General features: G+C 37.5%; 2 protein-coding genes across 2 annotated transcripts; both read left to right on the top strand.

Moving 5' to 3' along the window:
• The first annotated feature begins 5,630 nt into the window (after positions 1-5,630).
• Positions 5,631-7,870, top strand: LOC133851745 (REF/SRPP-like protein At3g05500). The gene is made up of 3 exons (XM_062288302.1): positions 5,631-5,954; positions 6,085-6,309; positions 7,205-7,870. Exons 1-3 carry the CDS (start codon positions 5,913-5,915, stop codon positions 7,694-7,696), a joined length of 759 nt encoding a protein of 252 aa, XP_062144286.1. The 5' UTR covers positions 5,631-5,912; the 3' UTR covers positions 7,697-7,870.
• A 4,396-nt stretch (positions 7,871-12,266) lies between these two features.
• Positions 12,267-18,975, top strand: LOC133852158 (ATP-dependent Clp protease proteolytic subunit-related protein 3, chloroplastic). The gene is made up of 10 exons (XM_062288845.1): positions 12,267-12,653; positions 13,267-13,368; positions 14,356-14,478; positions 14,991-15,050; positions 16,848-16,944; positions 17,049-17,122; positions 17,547-17,600; positions 17,694-17,777; positions 17,867-17,993; positions 18,525-18,975. The coding sequence occupies exons 1-9, from the start codon at positions 12,369-12,371 to the stop codon at positions 17,960-17,962; spliced, it is 975 nt and encodes a 324-aa protein (XP_062144829.1). The 5' UTR covers positions 12,267-12,368; the 3' UTR covers positions 17,963-17,993; positions 18,525-18,975.
• The last annotated feature ends 486 nt before the right edge of the window (positions 18,976-19,461 follow it).

The raw sequence follows: 19,461 nt of genomic DNA on the forward strand, positions 1-19,461 counted from the left end.
GAAGGAGGGAAATCTGAGTGTCGGCAAAAATGATCTGACATAAATGGGTCCGCATATTTAGTGCTTATCATAAGCTTTTTCTTTTTTGAAATGTCTTGTCATATGCTTTTGGGAAAACTTAATACTATGTGTCACGCAGCTTATCGTTAATCAGAAATGAAAGAGAAAAAGAAATGCTTGAATACCATGCAAAGAGCATATATACCAAGTTGATCAAATATATGTTTTGCCTCTGATTTATTGGGAAATAGATCTGATCTTCTTGATGTTGTGTGTTGAATAATCTGATCCTCATAAGGTCTTGAAATGGGTATTTGAGTGGCTTGTTCAATGGTGGATTAAACCCCAAACGATTATATGATTATTACCAATGACCTATTTTTCGGGATTATAATTTTTTGAAATTTTTTGATGGGTTTTGAGGCATTCGGGCAAGTGAGCCTTGCACTCGGGATAAAGAATTTTAAAGAAATTTTAGTCTATTTTTTAGAGCGCAAAGCTCTTGATGGAAGCAAAGCACATGTTTAGAATTAGAAATGTGAAAATATAATGGTTACAGTGAATTGAACGTTATTGCAATTGTGCAATATGATGGGATTTGGGTGGGATATTTTGTCATGATTGGGTTAGATCTTTCCAACATGAATTGTGGAGTGGATAGAGATTAGAGACCACCTTTTGATTTTGATTGATGAACACATGATAAAAGGGGATTCACTCTGTCTATTGTATTGTCTGATGTGAAGCACAAAATCGGAAAATAAAAAATAAAAAAAAATCAAATACATGTAATTCTCACATATATTATAAAAAAATACTTGCCAATTTTATTTATTTTTTTTTTTAAAAATCCTAACTCGTTTTACAAACCCAAGGCCAAGAGCAAGGAGGCAATTCTCTCTCTCTCTCAAAAAAAAGAAAAAAGAAAAGCAAGAAAATAAAAGAAAGAGTTGGACTCCACTTTGTAGGCCAGCCAGGGTCTACAGGTACGACCCACCCACCTCAACATTCATATTATAATCCAACGGTCAGGACTGCGACTTTTGCGACACATTTGAAACTTGTGGCCTATTTAAGTATTCCACGCGAAGTGTATGATTGAATTTGATTCCAAGTTGCCAATGTCCCATGAGTTGTCAAAAACATGACGTTTCGAAGTTAATGGAATCACTTCATAAAGATAAATGTGGTTTAGACATTTTTCATAAAGGGTTCGTACGTTTTTTTTAAAAAAATTTTTATAGGGGTTCGTACGGTTTTATTATTAGCTTTTTTTAGTTTTTCCCATTTATTTTCCGTTGAAAAACTTTAATGGCCCGTCACACTAAGCTGATCAGCAGGGGTCATGTGTAACGTGTTATATATGTCACATCAATAATATTTAAATAAACAAAAAATAATAATAATAAAAAGTTTTTTTTAAAAAAATAAAAAATAAATAAAACTTCACTTATAACTTAGGATCTTTCACCACTTTAAAAAAAAAGTACAAAATTTTAAAAAGTATCAATTTAGAATATTTATCTTTCAATTTCAATTATCCGTTAAAATTTTATGTTAAATCGTATCAAAATTTTCAAAATATCCTTGTATTTTTTTTTAAAAAAAAATTATAAATTTTCAATAATTTAAGCACGAGTATTTTTACAAATTCTATTAAATTCTTACCTAACACTTTAAATCCTATCAATTTTTTTTCTCTTTTTTTTTTCTTAAAAAAAAAAGGGTATTTTGATAATTTTGACAGGATTTAACGGAAAATTCTAACAGATGGTTGAAATTGAAATGAATTAAAAAATAGATATCCTAAATTGACACTTTTTGAAATTTGAGTACATTTTTTCAAAAGTGAAAAAAGATCAGAGGTGATAAGTGAAGTTCTTCTTTTTCTTTTTTTGGATCCACCCCGCCCTTGGATGGGGGGAGTCTTCTCACCCACCCTGTCGGTGGGTGGCGAGGTGGATCTAACCGCAGTGTGTAATGCCATTAATAATTATACCTATTGCAAATTATATTTGAGCACACTACTCTTCCTCTTTGACCTTAAGAATATCTCTCTAACATAATGTAGCGGAAACATATAAACTATAAGTCCATAGCGGTGAGTAAATTTTAAACATTTTTTTTTATTGTAACCATACAAATTCACCGTAACTCTATTAACAATAAACTAATGTGAGCGTTACACAATTTGTTACATCAATATACCTTACATGACAATTATTGTGCCGGATGAATCTCCCTCCCACCATTTTTTTTAAAAAAAAAATTATCTTCAATAATCCTGATGTGATATATAGGACGTGTGACAGATGCAAATAGGCTTAACAGGCGACTGTTAAGTTTTTTGACGAAAAACGAATATAGAGGCTAAAATGGCTAATAAAGTAATTGATAGTTTTTGAAACCAAGATAAATATTTGATAAAAGTTATAGGAGATTTAACCCTAAAAATATTTTTAATGTGGATGTTGGGTTGTTAATGCATTCCTTCACAACCTATCTCCTATCACATACCAAATTAGAAACCCAATCGGGCATCAAGTATGAAGTTCATTGCTCCTTCTTCTTCTTTTTTCTCTCAAAAAGAAAAAGAAAAAGAAAAAAAATTCAGGGTCGATTTGAGAAAGACAGTTTATGCAAGCTAGGGTGATTCTGTAAGATCGTCCTTTTTGACTGTTGAGCTATCTCTTTCTTCTTTTGTGAAAGCTTTGAAAGATCCTGAGGTAATCTTTACACACTTTTTCAACCTGTAGCAGTTAACAATGACAAAATGGGTTTTTTTTTCTCAGTGAGAAAGTGAAGTTATAAATGGTAAGAATAAAGGTTTCTCAAATGTGAACCAAAAAGGAAATATATTTGTCATGTTAGGATGATGATAGTGCAGGAGATTTGCACCGACTTTTAAATTGGATAGAAATTTTCTGTAAATTTGTTGGCAGAAATTTGGGCTGCAACAGTCTGAGTGTGAGAGTAAGACCATACCATATATTCAGTGGCAGATGTAGAATTTTGTTTTCGGGGATCAAGAATTTTGTTGAAGTTGAATAAAAAATAATTAAAAATATTAAAACATTTAAATATAGTCTCCATCAATTGGATGGTAATAAAAAATAATTAATTTAAAAATTCAACCTAAATATAAAAACTTAATCAAGGTAAAAATTTGTTTACATACGGTAGCTGTCAGGCTTTTTAAAAAAATCGCTAAAGCTTAAAGTAAAAAGGAAATATTGTAAAAAGATATTTCAAATCGTTGAATGTTCAACGGCTAGATAGGACATAATGGCAAAAATTAGCCTAGAGAGAGAGAGAGAGAGCTCCCGTTTTCTAGTGAGAGAGAGAGAGCCGGCAGTTTGTCTTTGTTTTGAGGGAGGCACGCACGCCTCCTCCCTGGGTTTTTTGTCGTTGGTCATCTTAGTCTAGTTGCTAAGATGATTATTTTGTTGTAGTTGAGTCTTCCGACCATTAGGGTTATGGAAGTTTAGTCGCCCCGGTGTGAATCCGGTGGGTGTTTTAGTTTTCTGTTTTTAGTTTGTAAAGGCAGAAGAGTTCTATGGTGAAGGTGTCGGTGGGGACTAGTCACCCATGGCGTGTCGATGGCGGAGATTGTGGTTGTGTTGTTCACTGTCAGATTTTTTGAGGCCAGATCTACAAGTTTTCGTCGTCTTTTGGTGGACACGCGCCCGTTAGCTGTGTTCGTCGTCAATCTCTGGTGCTCCAGCCGCTCTCCACGGTTGTGCGGTCTCTCGGTGATCGGTGCGTGGCCTTCACGCGCCTGGGTGGATTTTGGTTTGGAACGCGCGTGAGGGCTGCAAACCGGGTTTTTTCGCCGTGAATGGTGGTTCTGGTGATGATCGGAGGTTGTTGGCGTTTCAGGGTTGATGGGCATGTTTCTGGTGCCGGCGTGTGTGGTGCACGCGCCGCCACAGGCGGTGGCTTTCCTGGCAGACAATTTCCTCCGTTGAGCTTTTCTTGTTTTGTTATAGTTTTATGTTTCTTTGGAAAGTTTGCTTTGTACGTATATTAATCTAGTCATTGGCAGTCGCCCAGAATGTGTGACCGACTCCCTGTTCATGTAAAGGTGTATGTCAACGCAGATGCATCATTCTGTTAACTGGGTTTATTTAGTAGCAATTTGTATTGTATTGAGATGTTTGTACACCTTTAGGGTGGCTGATTATGCTTCACCTTTGTGGTGTCTGTTGTTGTAATGCTATTTGATCTCAATGAAAGGTTTTCTTTCCCTAAAAAAAAAAGAAAAAAGAAAAAGAGAGATAGGACATAATGGCAATGGGCAAATCACAAATAGCAATCCCCAATGTGTTAAAAGTCGGCAGGTTGTTCATAATTAAAATAAATATATAAAAGCTAGTGATCCGTTGTTTAATTGTTTCAAGTTGAAACTGTTGCTCAGAATTGAAAAAAAAATAAAAAATAAAAATGTCGGCAACCCTTTAAACAAAGTAAACCCTCGTAAGTTGCAGCCTGGTCAATCGGCGTCTCACAAACGGTGTCTCATTGAGCATAAACAAGTGTGAAGTGTTCAGGAAAATAAGTGAAACGATGTGTTTTGAATTATTTAAACAATCGGTTTGTAAACTCTTCCACAAAGCCTAAAATGTGTGTTTTGCCAAAAAAATAAAAAATAAAAATAAAAATTAGTACACTTCGTCTCCAACCTTCGTATGAACTCGGACCTATTTTACCGTTACGTCTGAGACAGGGACAGAATGTTGGCTTGAGTCGTGAATTTTGGTCTTCTTAACAAAATTTGCTCCTGATGATCAGTTGATGGTGGGCAACCAAGGGATCTAAGAAGCTTCTATCATAGGTGAGGAGAATTTTTGGCATTTTGACTCCTCTCGTTCCCCTGCTTTGCCCCTGCATATATTAAATACTTAATTTAAAAATTTAAATGAATATAAAATAATAAATTTAATTTTTTAATTAATATTATAACATTACAAACGTGTGGGTTTAAACTTTTCATTAACAAATGAAACTAAACATGTAAAATATTTAAATAAAATAAATGTTAAATTATAGAATTAATATTCAAACTCAAAACATTTACTCTGATACCATATAATATCACTACTCATCATAAACCTAAGAAATTATAAGATTACAATAATTTTTTTTACACACATAATGTATATTGTCATAACACAACGATGAAGTGTCATGTCTCATTTTTAATAAATTCATTTTTGACTGAAATTGGACCAAGTTGTGAAATTTTAGGCAATAAACTCATGCACTACCTTCTCAACGGAGAAGTATCTTCACAATTTTATTTGAAATAAAAACTTATCAAAAAAAAATTTATTTAAAATAAGAATAAGTTATTTTATAATTAATATTTAATATTATTATATTTAACAATATAAATAATATCGTATTATTATTATTTTTTTTAAATAGCATGTCAACATATTTATCATATAACATGATTTACACAGCCAATCACAACAATCATATTCTTTAAAGGGCAAAAATACTGCAATATTAAAACCTAAGGTCTTAACTTAAGGCTTAAGCAAAGGCCCAAGTGGGTTTAGGCTCGAACCAAAGCCCAGTCATCCTCTTCGTTCCAGAACAATCCGCTCCTGAACTCTCCGTAACTTAATCTCGAAGTAGTCAGCGCCTCTGCATCGATGCTATTCCTGACCAAGCAATAAAGACAGAGAGATGCGTGGCGTCACCGCCCTCCCATCCAGCCGTTGGTTCGATCGTACGTTCCCACCGAGTTTGGTGGTGTCAGTTCCTGATTTTCTGTCACCTATAAAATCCTTATCCCACCCCTTATTCCCAAATAAATTCATTATTCAATTACTCAGAAAAAGAAAATTCATCCTTCAATTTCTCGAGTTGGTATTTGTGTTTCTTGTTGATTGCTCAGTGTGATTATGGCTGAAGGAGATTTGAGATCGCAGAATGAGATTGTATTTGTACGGACCTCTAATTCAAACTCTTGTTCTTGTCTTTCGTTGAGAATTGTGAAATCAGGGGCTTTTAATTTTAATTGTATTTTCATGGTTTGATAAAGGCTGACCTTGATGTCTTTTTGGGTGGTGGAAGGCTAACGAGGAGGAGCAAGCGCTGAAGTACCTGGAGTTCGTGCAGGTGGCGACGATTCACGCTCTGATGTGCCTGTCGAACGTCTACGATTACGCTAAGGACAAGTCCGGTCCTCTGAAGCCCGGCGTTGAGACCGTGGAGGGCACGGTTAGGAGCGTCGTCGGACCTGTCTACGACAAGTTCCACGACGTCCCTATCGAGGTCCTCAAGTTCGTGGACCGCAAGGTGACGATAGTGCTAGTCCTTTAATTTCATTGAATCGTTTTTGTTCATCTTCTTGTCGTCATGGATTAGAATTTTCTCATTTGATATTTGATATATCTCGTAGTTTTGAGTACTGCGGTAACTCTTTGGGATGAATTAGGTCTGTTTGGGTTTGCTATTTAAAAAAAATGTGATTTAAAATAATAATTTTTAAAAACAAAGGTAAGGGTTTGGAAAAAACTTTAAAATCTTGTATTTTCAAACAGCTTAATATTGCCTTTTATTTGAAAAAAGTAATTTTCTACCTTTTGCCCTCGCGAAGAGGCGGTGGGAGTGGCTCCAAGCCTCCAACCCACCCACTTCACATTGAGATTCACCCCCACAAAAGGGTTCAACCCTCGCACCCCTGTGTTGGATTGGAGAACCACCCTCGTGAGGGGTTGATGGGGGATGGCTCCCCTGCCCACCTCTGCTGGGTGAAGAACCACCCCTCACATGGGGCGGTGGGTTGGCTTCATCCCCGGCCACCTTTGTAGTCCTCCGAAGGGGGGCAACAGAGGTGGCTTCACTCTCGCACGCCTATGCGGGGATGTAGATCCACCCCCACCCCTTTGTGCAGTTTAAGTCTCAGCAGGCATGGATAGTGACGGCCCATTCTCAAATTAAATAAAGAAGCCTGTCATTTGTCAATTTTGAGCTTTTATCTTTCCTCCTAACAATTAAGAGCTTGTTGGTATGTCAAGAAATATTTATCATAATTGATCTTATTGGATGGACACTACAGGGGACTTTCATTGGCAACTCCCTCCATGAGGATTCCTAATTTCTTATATACATTTGGTTGCTTGTACATAGGCATTTGGCATCTTCTTAGATAAGAATTTATGAACTTTGTTTATTGCTCACTTCATTGCAGGTGGATGAGTCTGTGACCGGGTTGGATCGCCGTGTGCCCCCAACCATCAAGCAAGCTTCTTCCCAGGCCTTCTCAGCTGCTCAAAGAGCCCCGGTGGTAGCTCGGGCCGTTGCGTCCGAAGTTAAGCGTGCTGGGGTGGTGGACACCGCTTCAGGAATTGCCAAATCTGTGTACACCAAGTGTGAGCCTACTGCTAAGGATCTCTACTCCAAATATGAACCGAAGGCCGAGCAGTGCGCTGTGTCAGCTTGGCGCAAGCTCAATAAGCTCCCTCTCTTCCCTCAGGTGGCTCAAGTAGTTCTACCAACGGCGGCTTATTGCACCGAGAAGTACAACGAAACAGTGCTGAGCACTGTAGAGAAGGGGTACAAGGTTTCGTCATACCTGCCCTTGGTCCCTACAGAAAGGATTGCCAAGGTTTTCAGCGGTGATGGAGCTGAATCAGAGCCGTTGGTTCCAAGTGGTAGTGAAGCTGCTGTGGCAGCCCATTGATGGTTGGCCAATAATGTTGGTTTGTTTTAGGTTGTGATGATGTGTGTATAGAAAGAAATGTTGGACTTCGATCGTCCAATAGCCATCGTTGTCGGATGGTGTTTATGTGGTTTTTAGTACTTTTTTGTTCTCTGTTTTTATTTCACTTAATGTCAAAAATATTATTTAAACCTACTTCTGAATCATTATCTCAGTCCATTTCGAATTGGGATTTGATTCCTGCACTACACCATCATAACAAGTGCACAACACCCCTTCACATGAGAGTGGATCTTACACACTTGACTTCACCCTCACGTGAGGGGGTATTGTGCACTTATTATGTTGGTGTTGTAAATCTAATATTTTCTTCGTATTTACTACAATCTCATCGATGCTTTTTTTTTTTTTTTTTTATTTTATTATATCTTATATTTATTTTATGAGCAATAAAGGTGTGCCGTGAAAGGGAAGGAGATCAGGCGGGTCTTTTTCACTTTTGATTATTACATGGGAAAGAAAAGGAAGAGAGGTGGTAATGTTTCCAAAATAATGATAAGCGGTCCATTTGGCAACTAAATGTGCTGAAAGATTAACACTCCTCGAAACTTTGGTTGCAGACCAAAAAGTAAAAACAAAAAACAGAGAAATAGTAGCTTGTGACACCATAAAAACTGCAATTGACATTATACATAGCCCCGAATAATTAAAGCAGTTAGTTTCTATGCAGAAAAAATGAAAATAAGTTAAAGTGGTCATCATCTAAAAGTTAACGGTCATGATCTGATCGTTCCGATGCATTGTGCCAAGTGTGCAGCTAGAACCCTACGATCCACTGTCATATGCATCATATTAGAGTAATGTTAGGTAGGGCTGAGCATGGGGCGGGGGGGGCGGGGATGGGGTTTTTCTTCCCCCGCACCCCGCAGATTACCCTATGCACCCGCATGGGGCGGGGGGGGGATGGGGCGGGGATCCCTGCGGGTATGCGGGGATCCCCACGGGTTATGATTCATAAAAAAAAATTGGGAAAAAAAAACATAGAACCAAATTTTCAGAACTTAATCACCAATTCTCATAACCGGCTAAAACCCAGTAACAATTCCACAATTAGTATAATAAGGCTAAAATCAATTTACAGGAAATTACACCACAACACTCAACACACACACATACACCGGCGGGCTGAAACAGGGGAGGCACCAAATACGGTTCAGCCGTGAATCAACAACAACAAAATACCCATCACCGAAACTTCACCCAAATCAGCCAATAATCATCAACAACCCAACCATAATCACTACATCAAATAAATCAACAATAATCCAAATTAATTAAGCCAAATCACAAGAAATTACCTAGGGATTTTCTGTTGAAACACAGAGAAATCCACCATGTAAGACCTACTGAAATCGCCAAAAAAACATACTCGGGTCGCCGGAAAATCGCCACTGGAAGTCGCCGGATTTCCCGCCAAAAATCGCTAGAAGTCGACGGATTTCCGGCCTTCCCCTTCCTCTTCTGCGGCCTGCCGGTGTGTGAGTCTGTGATGTGTGTTCGTGTGACCATGCGTCCGGCGAGGTGACGACTAGCGAGTTACAGAGGGCATGACTTGTGAGCCGTGAGGGCCGGTGACTGGTGAGGGGCCGAGGGCCGTGAGGCGAGTGACCGGTGACTGCTGTCGTGCGTGGGGCGCGCGCCGCGCTTAGGGACTCAGGGAGACAGGGAGGGCATTCTTTTGAATCTTTTTGTAGAGAAGAGAAATGTTAGGGTTAGGTTAGAGAAGAAATTGGCCTTTTGCCCTTTTCTGCCTTCTTCTTTTTTTTTCTTTTTTTTCTTTTTTTTTTTTTTTTCAAAATATGCGGTGCGGGGCGGGGCGGGGACCCGCGAAATTTAAGGGTCCCCCCGCAACCCGTCCCGCCCCGCTTCGGGGGCCCAAAAATCGCCCCTAAACCCGCACCATGAGTGCGGGTTTTAGGCTTCACGGGGGGGGCGGGGCGGTGCGGGTTCTGCGGGTATTTGCTCACTCCTAATGTTAGGAACCATATTTTATTCTTTCAAGGTTAATGTGACTTTTAAAATCGTCATTCAATTAAAATTTAATAATAATCCATTTCAAATCTAATAGTAAATTTTAAAACCATTCAAACAAGTTGCTCTTTTAATATAAATGGTTGTGACGTTCATGAAAATGTGAAATCTAGTAAAACAAGTGAGAAGCTGAATGTTGGAGTTGGAACATGAGAGTAGAGGATTTTGTGTTCTTCTTTCCAACATATGGGCTTGTTTGGCAAGGGAATTAAAATTTACACTTTCCCTCTTCACTTATCCCAAAACACAATCAATTTCAAAATATTATAACTTTATATTATATCAATAATTTTTTATTATTATTTAAATAAAAAAATTCACTACAAAACAAAACTTTTTTACTTTTCTATATAAATTTTTTTTACTTTATATCACATTTATCACTTCCAACTTCCAACTCCAACTCCAACTCCCACTACCAATTCCTCTTCCCTTACCAAACAAGGCAATATAAATGCTTGGGCCGGTGAATGGCAAGAAGTAAGACTGGCTAGAGAGCTGATGAGACAAAAAAGGATTGTAAAAACTCTTGGCATATTGCAGTTGAACAGAAATGCTGAGCTCATAATTATATCATAATTCATTTTGTAATATGTCAAATTTATGTTGGATAATTTTTGTTGAAATGCTTATAGAATTGTATCATTAATTGTACACTGTATATTTTCTTAAGAAAGGATCAAATTTTATCAATAATCCGTAATCTAATTAATGGCTTCATATAGTTACTAATTTGGATTCACATAGTATTGAAATTAGTTTTTTTTTTTTTTTTTTTTTTTTTTTGGTGTTTAGGACGAGTAATACTACATGTTCTCATTGTGTCACTTAAAACTGATTCAATTTTAAAATCACAATTGAAACAAAATTCAATAATTATCAGAATCACGGATGCAATGCAATGCAAGATATATACTTAACTTTTCTTCCTTTCCAATGCAACGTTTCACACTCTAAAGTCTGCAATAAACTCTTACTCTTCCTCCTTTCCCATGATTATATATTATATAAATATCACATTAGTGATCCTCACAAACTTGCCCCCCTCACGCCTCAACTCCTTATTATTTCCCTTCAAATAATAATAATGTTTGTGGTCGTGAATGTGATGGCTTCACCTACCATTGTGAGCAATGCGAGTTTAATGCAGATGTTCAATGTAGTTTGATCCCAGACATCGTTTCCCGTGAAGGTCACGAGCACCAGCTTATTCTGTTAAGAGCACCCTATAATGAGAAGTGCAGTTGTTGTGATCATGAACGGAGAGTATTCAAGTGTGCTGATTGTGAATTCACTTTGGATGTTAGATGTGCTACACTTCTAGTTACCCTGAGTTATCGCGCTTTCCGTGAACATCCCTTCAAATTATGTTATAAGGACGAAGATAATTCTAACAGCAAATATTATTGGTTTTTTTGTCACACAGATCGAAATCTAAAGCACTGATTTTATTACTGTGAAACTCTTGATTTTTCTATTCATCCCGATTGCTCGCATTTGATTATTTGTGATGAAATTTTCTGAGAAATGTTTAGACCGAGAAGAATTGAAGCTAGCACGCATGGCAATATGCCATGTAGCAAGTAGATGGGAAATATGGGAATATCATGATGTAGTTATCATGATTTTTGTTGCTATATAATTCAAGTCAATTTTATATATGAAAAATTCCATTTTCTTCTTCCTTGGTATTTTCTTTTACTACGTATGTATAGCCTTAACTATAAATATATGTATATGTTTCACATCCTATACCATAAAACGTGTGCATAGAAGCACATCTAAAGCAAAAAAATAATCATTAGACATCAATGAATCATAGAAACCACTTCATTATTCCTATGTCATGGGTGTCACATCTTTAAAATGCAAAGCAAAGATCAGTATTTTTTTTTTTTTATAACGAGTTCATGACTTAGCTTGAGTTCGTGATAAATAAGTTTGAACTTGACTTGAGCTCGTGATAAATTTAAATGAGCCAAATTTGGACACGTATTATTCTCCGAGCTCGGCTCGTTTACATCCCTCCATAAACCACAAGATGGAATTTGCAAATTTTTTTCTTTTTTCTAATGATTAGTCTGAAAAAAAAAAGTTAGAAAAAGTTAAATGCAGGAAAACTCAACTACTTTGAAAATATATATCACTTTATAATATTGGTTTGTACATTCGTGAACCATTTTCTGTTTTATTGTTTTTTACTTTGCTTTATACTGGTTGGATTTTGTTGTTTTACTGTTTTTTATAAAGCAATACAAGAAAAACAGAGGAATACATAAAAAGAAGCATAAATAAAATGGGTGGGCCAAAAACCTAAAGACTAATGAAAATGGGCCAAAAACTTGTTTTGCCATCGATACCCTTGGACCCATGTGTACTTTCGTTTTTATGTAATGAATACCTTTCTGCCATTCTAGTTATGACCCATATATCCAACCCAAAATGCTAGATTGGCCCAATTAAATTGGACATCTATGACCCGACCCACCACCCCCAATCTTCACCAGAATCCAGAATCACCACCACTCCATTTCTGGGATTTTCAGAGATTTTCACGACAGAAAACACATTAACAGAAACACGAACCCAAACCCCAGAATCCATGGCCTCCGCTCTCCGCTTTCCCATGGCCTCTTCACTCCCATCAGCTTCAACCTCCTCACAGTCCCCTAGAAGAAGATATTTGAGGACCTTTTGTGCAATAAATGCCCACAACAAAGGCAAACTTCCCATTCCCCCGATAAACCCTAAAGACCCGTTTCTTTCGAAACTCGCTTCGGTGGCTGCCACCTCCCCCGAAACGTTTCTTAACCGGCCTGTCAATTCTGACACTCCTCCTTACTTGGACTTGTTTGATTCTCCCCAGCTCATGGCTACACCTGCCCAAGTCAGCTCTCTCTCTCTCTCTCTCTCTCTACTATATGTAGTGTATGTACATATTTATGTCTTTGTGTATCTATGTGGGTGTGTGTGTTTTGGTTTAGATTGGTTATGTTTGCTTTGAAATTATTGATATGTTGAGTGAATTTTATTGGGTTTGCTGGATTGAATATTGGTGACTATTCGTTTTGGTGGAAAATAGTTCCTAGATGGATTTTTCTAGTTTGCTTGAATTGGAAGTTTTTAATTAAAAAAGTTGTACTAGGAGAAATAAATCCTCGAGTGTTGTATCAGTGTGTGTGTGTATAGATGGAATTAAATTGAGAAAGAAAATTTCACTCAAACCTAAATTTTGAGTGTGTGTGAGGTTCTTATGATTTTCTTTTGGGAAAACTTTGCCTAGAAAGTTGTTGGCAAAACAAAGAAAGCATTTTAAGGAAAATTGCTCTAAACATTGTCTGCCAATATGTTACTTTGCTCTCATTTAATTTTCATGTTAAGTGTTTATCAAGTCAAGTTTTAATTTTTGTGTGTTCTAATTTGCTTTTGAATGATTCTTCTGGTTTCTTTTATATTCTTGCTTATTTTCCGAAAATGATAACATCTTATGGTCAAATTAGGTGGAAAGATCAGTTTCGTACAATGAGCATAGGCCAAGAAGGCCTCCACCGGACTTGCCTTCGCTGCTTCTCCATGGCAGGATTGTTTACATTGGCATGCCTGTAAGTGCTTGAATCCAACATTTATTGAATTGTTTCTCCTCACCATCTTCAAATAGCAGTTCAGTTCATTTATTGGAGAAACAAATCGTTGGGGTTGAACAAGTTTAGAAATTCTTCTATCAAATATGTTATTGGGTGTAAAAATAACACGTCCCTCGGGATTCCAAAAGGAACTACAGATCCCTACTTTTCACAGATGAAAATTTATGCGAGTAAATATACTAAGAACACAAACAAATGCATTAGATTTCTCGGTACCTACATGAAAGGATTCATAATTTTAAGGGGAGGCAGTAAGCTTGTGACTCTTGTAAGCTGTAACTTTACAAGGGTGAGAGAAACTACCGATGCTTGCATTTTATGAAACGGAAAAAACAGTCTTAACCTTTTATTGATCAAGCCATTCAAACACTTTCAGCAAGCAAAAATGTTGGGCATAAGTATTTCAGGTGTATTGGTTTCATGCTTATAGGTTGAATATCATGACAGTCAATTTCTTCAGTGTCAGCTGAGGATTCTTCGGAGTTAGCTTTCGAGAATTATTATGTGAATCGCATTCCTTTAGAGGCTCTCGGTTGTCATTGTTATTCATCAACACTGGGTGTCCTGTACTTAGACATGTATGACTGCAGGATGGAGATGGAAAAGATTGCAAATGTTTCTTCCCCCAACACCTGTTAGATTCAATATGGAAATAGTTCTTGACAACTATCATCTATATTCTTTTGTTTGCTTCACAAACATGTTGTTTGTGCAGTGAATTCTGTTCCCTTTCAATTCCATTTGATCATTGCAGCATCGTTTCGTGTAATATGTATGTGCAATTAAAAGCAATGTATATACTCTTTTGAAGTGATAATTGTTTCTGAAAATGTTTCAGCAATCACAGCATCAATATACCTGCATTCCTAGCCTTCATATGCTCTTAGTATTTCACATTTTTATTCTTCCAATTTGTGCAACAATTTAACTATTTGCATCTCTCAGTTGGTGCCAGCTGTGACAGAGCTCATTGTTGCTGAATTGATGTACCTGCAATGGATGGATCCCAAAGAACCAATATATCTTTATATAAATTCTACAGGAACAACTCGTGATGATGGTGAAACAGTAAGCTTCATGTTGATTTACATTATATGACACATATGAAATGTTGTGTTTAATTTCCTTTTGCAATGGATTAGGCATTGTGTCTATCATACTGGGTAGCTTTCGGGTGGGGAATAGTTTGATTAATATTGTCTAATATGTATTAAATTTGGTCATTTTGAGGCAATCTTGCTTGCAATATGGGTTTCTTCACTTTTAGATGGGTACCAATCCATATTTTTTTATTATTAATAAAAAGTAATAATTGTGGATTACCAAATAAAAAATTATAATTGATATATAAAGCTACAGTTTATGTTGTAGATGATACAATATTTTCCCCTTTTTTTTGTACTGATTTGGAATCCACTTGAAATCGGAATTCTGGTTATATGTTCACATTGCTTAAATAACTTTATGCTGTTTTTGTATATTATTGTTGTAAACTATTTTCTAATGCATCCTCTTTCTCTCTCTATTTATTATGTTTTTCCATCCCTTAATTTCATGGAATTAAATTCCTTATCATTCAGGTTGGGATGGAGACAGAGGGTTTTGCAATCTATGATGCAATGATGCAGTTAAAAAATGAGGTGAGCTTCTTTTCAAAATTCTCCTGTATCTCCAGTTTATGCATGGCGTTGTTGATAGTGATTGTGGTAGTGTAAGCATTGGTGTGAGGTTACTTGGCAATGTGTAAATGGAAATTGCAGTAAAGGGGTGGATTGGGTGAAGAATCTAAAATTCACTTGGTGAGGTGGTCGAATGTCTGTTCCCCAATTTCAGATGGAGGGTTGGGTATTCGGAATTTGTTGATGTTCAACCTTGCTTTGTTAGGTAAATGGTTGTGGCGGTATGGGATAGAGAGAGAAGCTTGGTGGAGAGTTGCGGTGGATGCCTAGTTTGTGGGGTGGGTGGTGTTCTCGCGAGCTGGTAGGTGCTCATGGGGTGGGGCTGTGGAAGAATATCAGGAAAAGGTGGGGGATTTTCTCTGGTCTCTCTAGATTGGAGGTGGGGGGATGGGGCTAGGACAAAATTTTGGCATGATCTGTGGTGCGGGGATAGGGTGTTGAAGGAAGCTTTTCCTATTCTTTTTGGTATTGCTCGGATGAAGGATGCTTCCGTTGCGGATAATATGGAGGTTTTGGGCGGCTCTATCCAGTGGAATGTGAGCTTTGTTAGAGAGGCGCATGACTGGGAAGTGGGTGTCTTTGCATCTTTCTTTCATGTGTTGCATTTAGCCATGGTGAGTAGAGATCGTGCTGACAGGCTTAGGTGGGTCCCTTCCAAGAAAGGGGTGTTCAAGGTTAAGTCCTATTTCAGCTCCTTAGCCGGCTGTGAGGGTAGTCATTTCCCTTGGAAGAGTGTGTGGAGGACTCAGGCTCCTTCGATGGCGGTGTTCTTATCGTGGTCGGCAGCCCTTGGAAAGATTCTTACAGCGGATAATCTCAGGAAGCGAAAGATCATCATTGTGGATAGATGCTACTTGTGCAAAAGAGACGGGGAAGCTGTAGACCATCTTCTTCTTCATTGTGATGTGGTTCTACTTTGTGGAATCATGTCTTTTCTCGGTTTGGTATGTCTTGGGTTATGCCTAGGAGAGTTGTTGATTTATTTGCATGTTGGTGGAAGGCGGGTAGGTCAAGGAGTGTTGCAGTTTGGAAGATGGTGCCTATTTGCATTCTTTGGTGTGTTTGGAAGGAGAGAAATATTAGGTGTTTTGAAGACTTGGAGAATTCCATGGAGAATATTGTTGCTTCGTTTTTTCATACGTTGTATCTTTGGACGGAGGCTTTTTTGTCTCCCGTGTCTATTAGCTTTTCTGATTTTCTAGTTCATTTTTCTTTGCCTTCTTAGGTGTTTCCTTGTATATACTTCCAGTGTACTTAGAGGGGCGCCTTACGCTTTTATAAAATTTCATTTACTTATAAAAAAAATTGTAGTAAAGGCGGGGCGTGGCTGTGGGGATGGTGGCATTCTGCCAGGAATGCAAGTGTTGGTCCTGTGTTGATTTCTGGTAATGGTGGCAATTCAATTTTTGTGGAGGCTGTAGTGATTTAGCAGGAATGGAATGGTGACAATAGTCTTGGGCTGGGGTGGTTCTTTACATTGGGTGTCATTAATATGATAAAGTAGCCTAAATGCGTTAATATCCATATATGTCACCCTCCTAGAGTCCCCCCTTTCCCTTGCAGCATGCCAAGGAGCTTTGTTTTAGCACAAAGCAGATGGATATGAATTACTTGATGGATCTCCCAAATGGTTATATAATCTACTTAGTTAATTGAAGCAAAAATAGTTTCTTCAGTTTTGGAATATGAAATGTGATTTTTAATACTTCCTTTGTTCTTAACTTTTTTCTTGTTGTATCACCATTGTTGCTTACACAGATACATACAGTTGCTGTTGGGGCTGCTATTGGTCAGGCTTGTCTACTACTTTCTGCAGGAAGTAAGGGTAAACGGTTTATGATGCCGCATGCCAAGGGTATGATGTAGTTGGCTTTTTTAATTTGTGATCTGGTCCTTTAATACTTCCATCCTTTCTTGTGTTCAATGTTGTATAAAGTGTTTGCTTGAATTCTTTTTCAGCCATGATCCAACAACCTCGTGTCCCTTCATCTGGGTTGATGCCTGCTAGTGATGTGCTAATCCGTGCAAAAGAGGTAGTTACAAACTACTTTCTGTGCTTTCTAGCATTTCAATGTAATTGGGAAACAAAGTTTTGAAGATGAATGAGCCAGTTAGTTCCTCTTTCCTTGTTATAATCCAAATACAGTCCAAAGTAGTACCTGGATATGCATCTTATAATTTGATGGGTCCTCTACACTTGGGTCGGAGGAGTCAAAAGAGGAAGGCTGCTTCATTAAAACTGTGATCATTTGATTGCAGTTCGGAGTTGAGCCTGTCCTATTTTCTTTCTTTTAGCTATTTCTTTACAGCTACAATTGTTTTAGCCATGAGAAAAATTAACTGTTAACACAGAATCCTAGTTCGTGAGCTTCCCCCCACCCCAATTCACAACCTTTTGAAATGATTGTATTGTTTACATATTCAGAGGTTCTCATAGAGTCTTAATTGCTTTTGCAGGTAATAACAAACAGGGACGTACTTGTCAAACTCCTGGCCAAGCACACTGGAAATGTGAGTATGACGCATTTGTATCTTTCTTCAAACGTTAACCACAAAATGAGCCAAGCACAAAGAACTCATCAAATAAATTCTATCTTTTTTTAGTCAGTAGAGACCGTAGCTAATGTGATGAAAAGACCATTTTATATGGATTCGACGAGAGCCAAGGAATTTGGGGTTATAGACAAGGTAATTTTATACATATAATGTTTCTGTAAGTTGTCTTTTGTGTATTGTTCTGTTTGGGCCTACTGAGCTAATGTTGGTACTGGGTCCAGATTCTTTGGCGTGGTCAGGAAAAGATAATGTCTGATGTTACCCCTCCGGAGGAATGGGACAAGGGTGCTGGCATCAAAGTCGTAGATGAATTTTAGCTTCTCTTTAGCAGATACCTAACATACGACTGTGAGTAAAGTTACCCTTGATTCTTATTGCATCTCAAAATCATCTGTGGCGTATTCATCTTAAAAAAAAAAAATCATCTGTGGCGTAATAGTCATAATGGTGCAGGAAACATATTGCTACTTGCTTTGGATGATGATTGAAAATCATTTTGGCACCACAAGGACATTTCATTTGAGGTTTTATTTATGAGAGGATTTTCATATTCTTAGAAGAAAGTTTCCAGCTTCTTTTGGCAAAAAAATTTGCTTCATATTCAAAAGGATCAAATCTAGGTAGTACAATATTTATTGTCCCTGATGGATCTGTCTCAATAAGATTTGAAACCTGACTATCATCCAAATGAGGCCATTCAATCAACTATATGGGATCATTTTGTGATTTCATGAAAGGTGGGGCTATTCCACAGCCTATTTGGCTGCTTCTACATACTTCATAAATGAGGATGATGTTTGATAGTATAAAAACATAAAGAAAAAGAATGGAGCAGTAATAATTGGAACTGATCGATCTCCAACATCACTGATTTTGCAGGAAATATGCAGCTACTTGCTATAAGCAAGTTACATTGGACCGTTTAGCTGGAATTGATTTCCCACTCATCTGCTGTCTGGCAGCTTGATCATCCTTGGGAACAATATTCTGGTGCACAAGGACTACGAATGTTGCATTCAAGCTGTACATTGATTATAGTCGGGTGGCTTTAGGTTCTACATTGATCATCTGTACAAGCTTTTACATTAAGTTACAGTCCAGTTTTATGAGTTTCATTTTACATGTTTCATGGTCTCATTATAACATAAAAGCAATTGCATTTTCCCTTTTAGAAGAACCACCTAGTATGGGGGGCATATTTTCTTAAATTCTTGGTCGAGGCAGGATTGCACCCATGAGCATCCACGCTGCCGTTGTATTATTTGAAGTTGGAAGAGATGTTCTGTATTTGAATGTGATTATGTGAACTTATTCCTCTTCTTAAAACTCACGATTCAAGCGTCTTGACTATTGAGAGGACGATTCTAATATCAAAATCTCATGGGCTGCTTCATTAACCTGCATCAAAATCTCACAATTTCTGTGCTTCTTAAACTGATGCTACCACAATCTTTTTCAACCATCCGATTGAAAAAGAGAAGAAGAAGATCACCTTTGTATTGACCTGGTAGTAATTCCTGATCAACATCAAGAAATTGGCCCCTGCCCCGCCCAAGAAAACTTTGTTCTCCTTTTTCATCTAAATGATCTTAATTAGTTTGACCATTGTATTGGTTTTGATCTCTAGTGATGCTTATTCAACATTTGATTCGTAAGCCTTTCGTACAAGTAGGATCCTTCAATTTCCCACTATAATCTCTATCAAGACGATGATCTTGAGAAATTTTATATTAAGTACTTATTACTTTTCATTTATAAGCAAAATCAATAATCCATTTAGCACCCTTAAAATGTCTTTTACAATTTTCATTGATTT

Source organism: Alnus glutinosa, chromosome 12, assembly GCF_958979055.1.
Source record: "Alnus glutinosa chromosome 12, dhAlnGlut1.1, whole genome shotgun sequence".
NCBI lineage: Eukaryota > Viridiplantae > Streptophyta > Magnoliopsida > Fagales > Betulaceae > Alnus > Alnus glutinosa.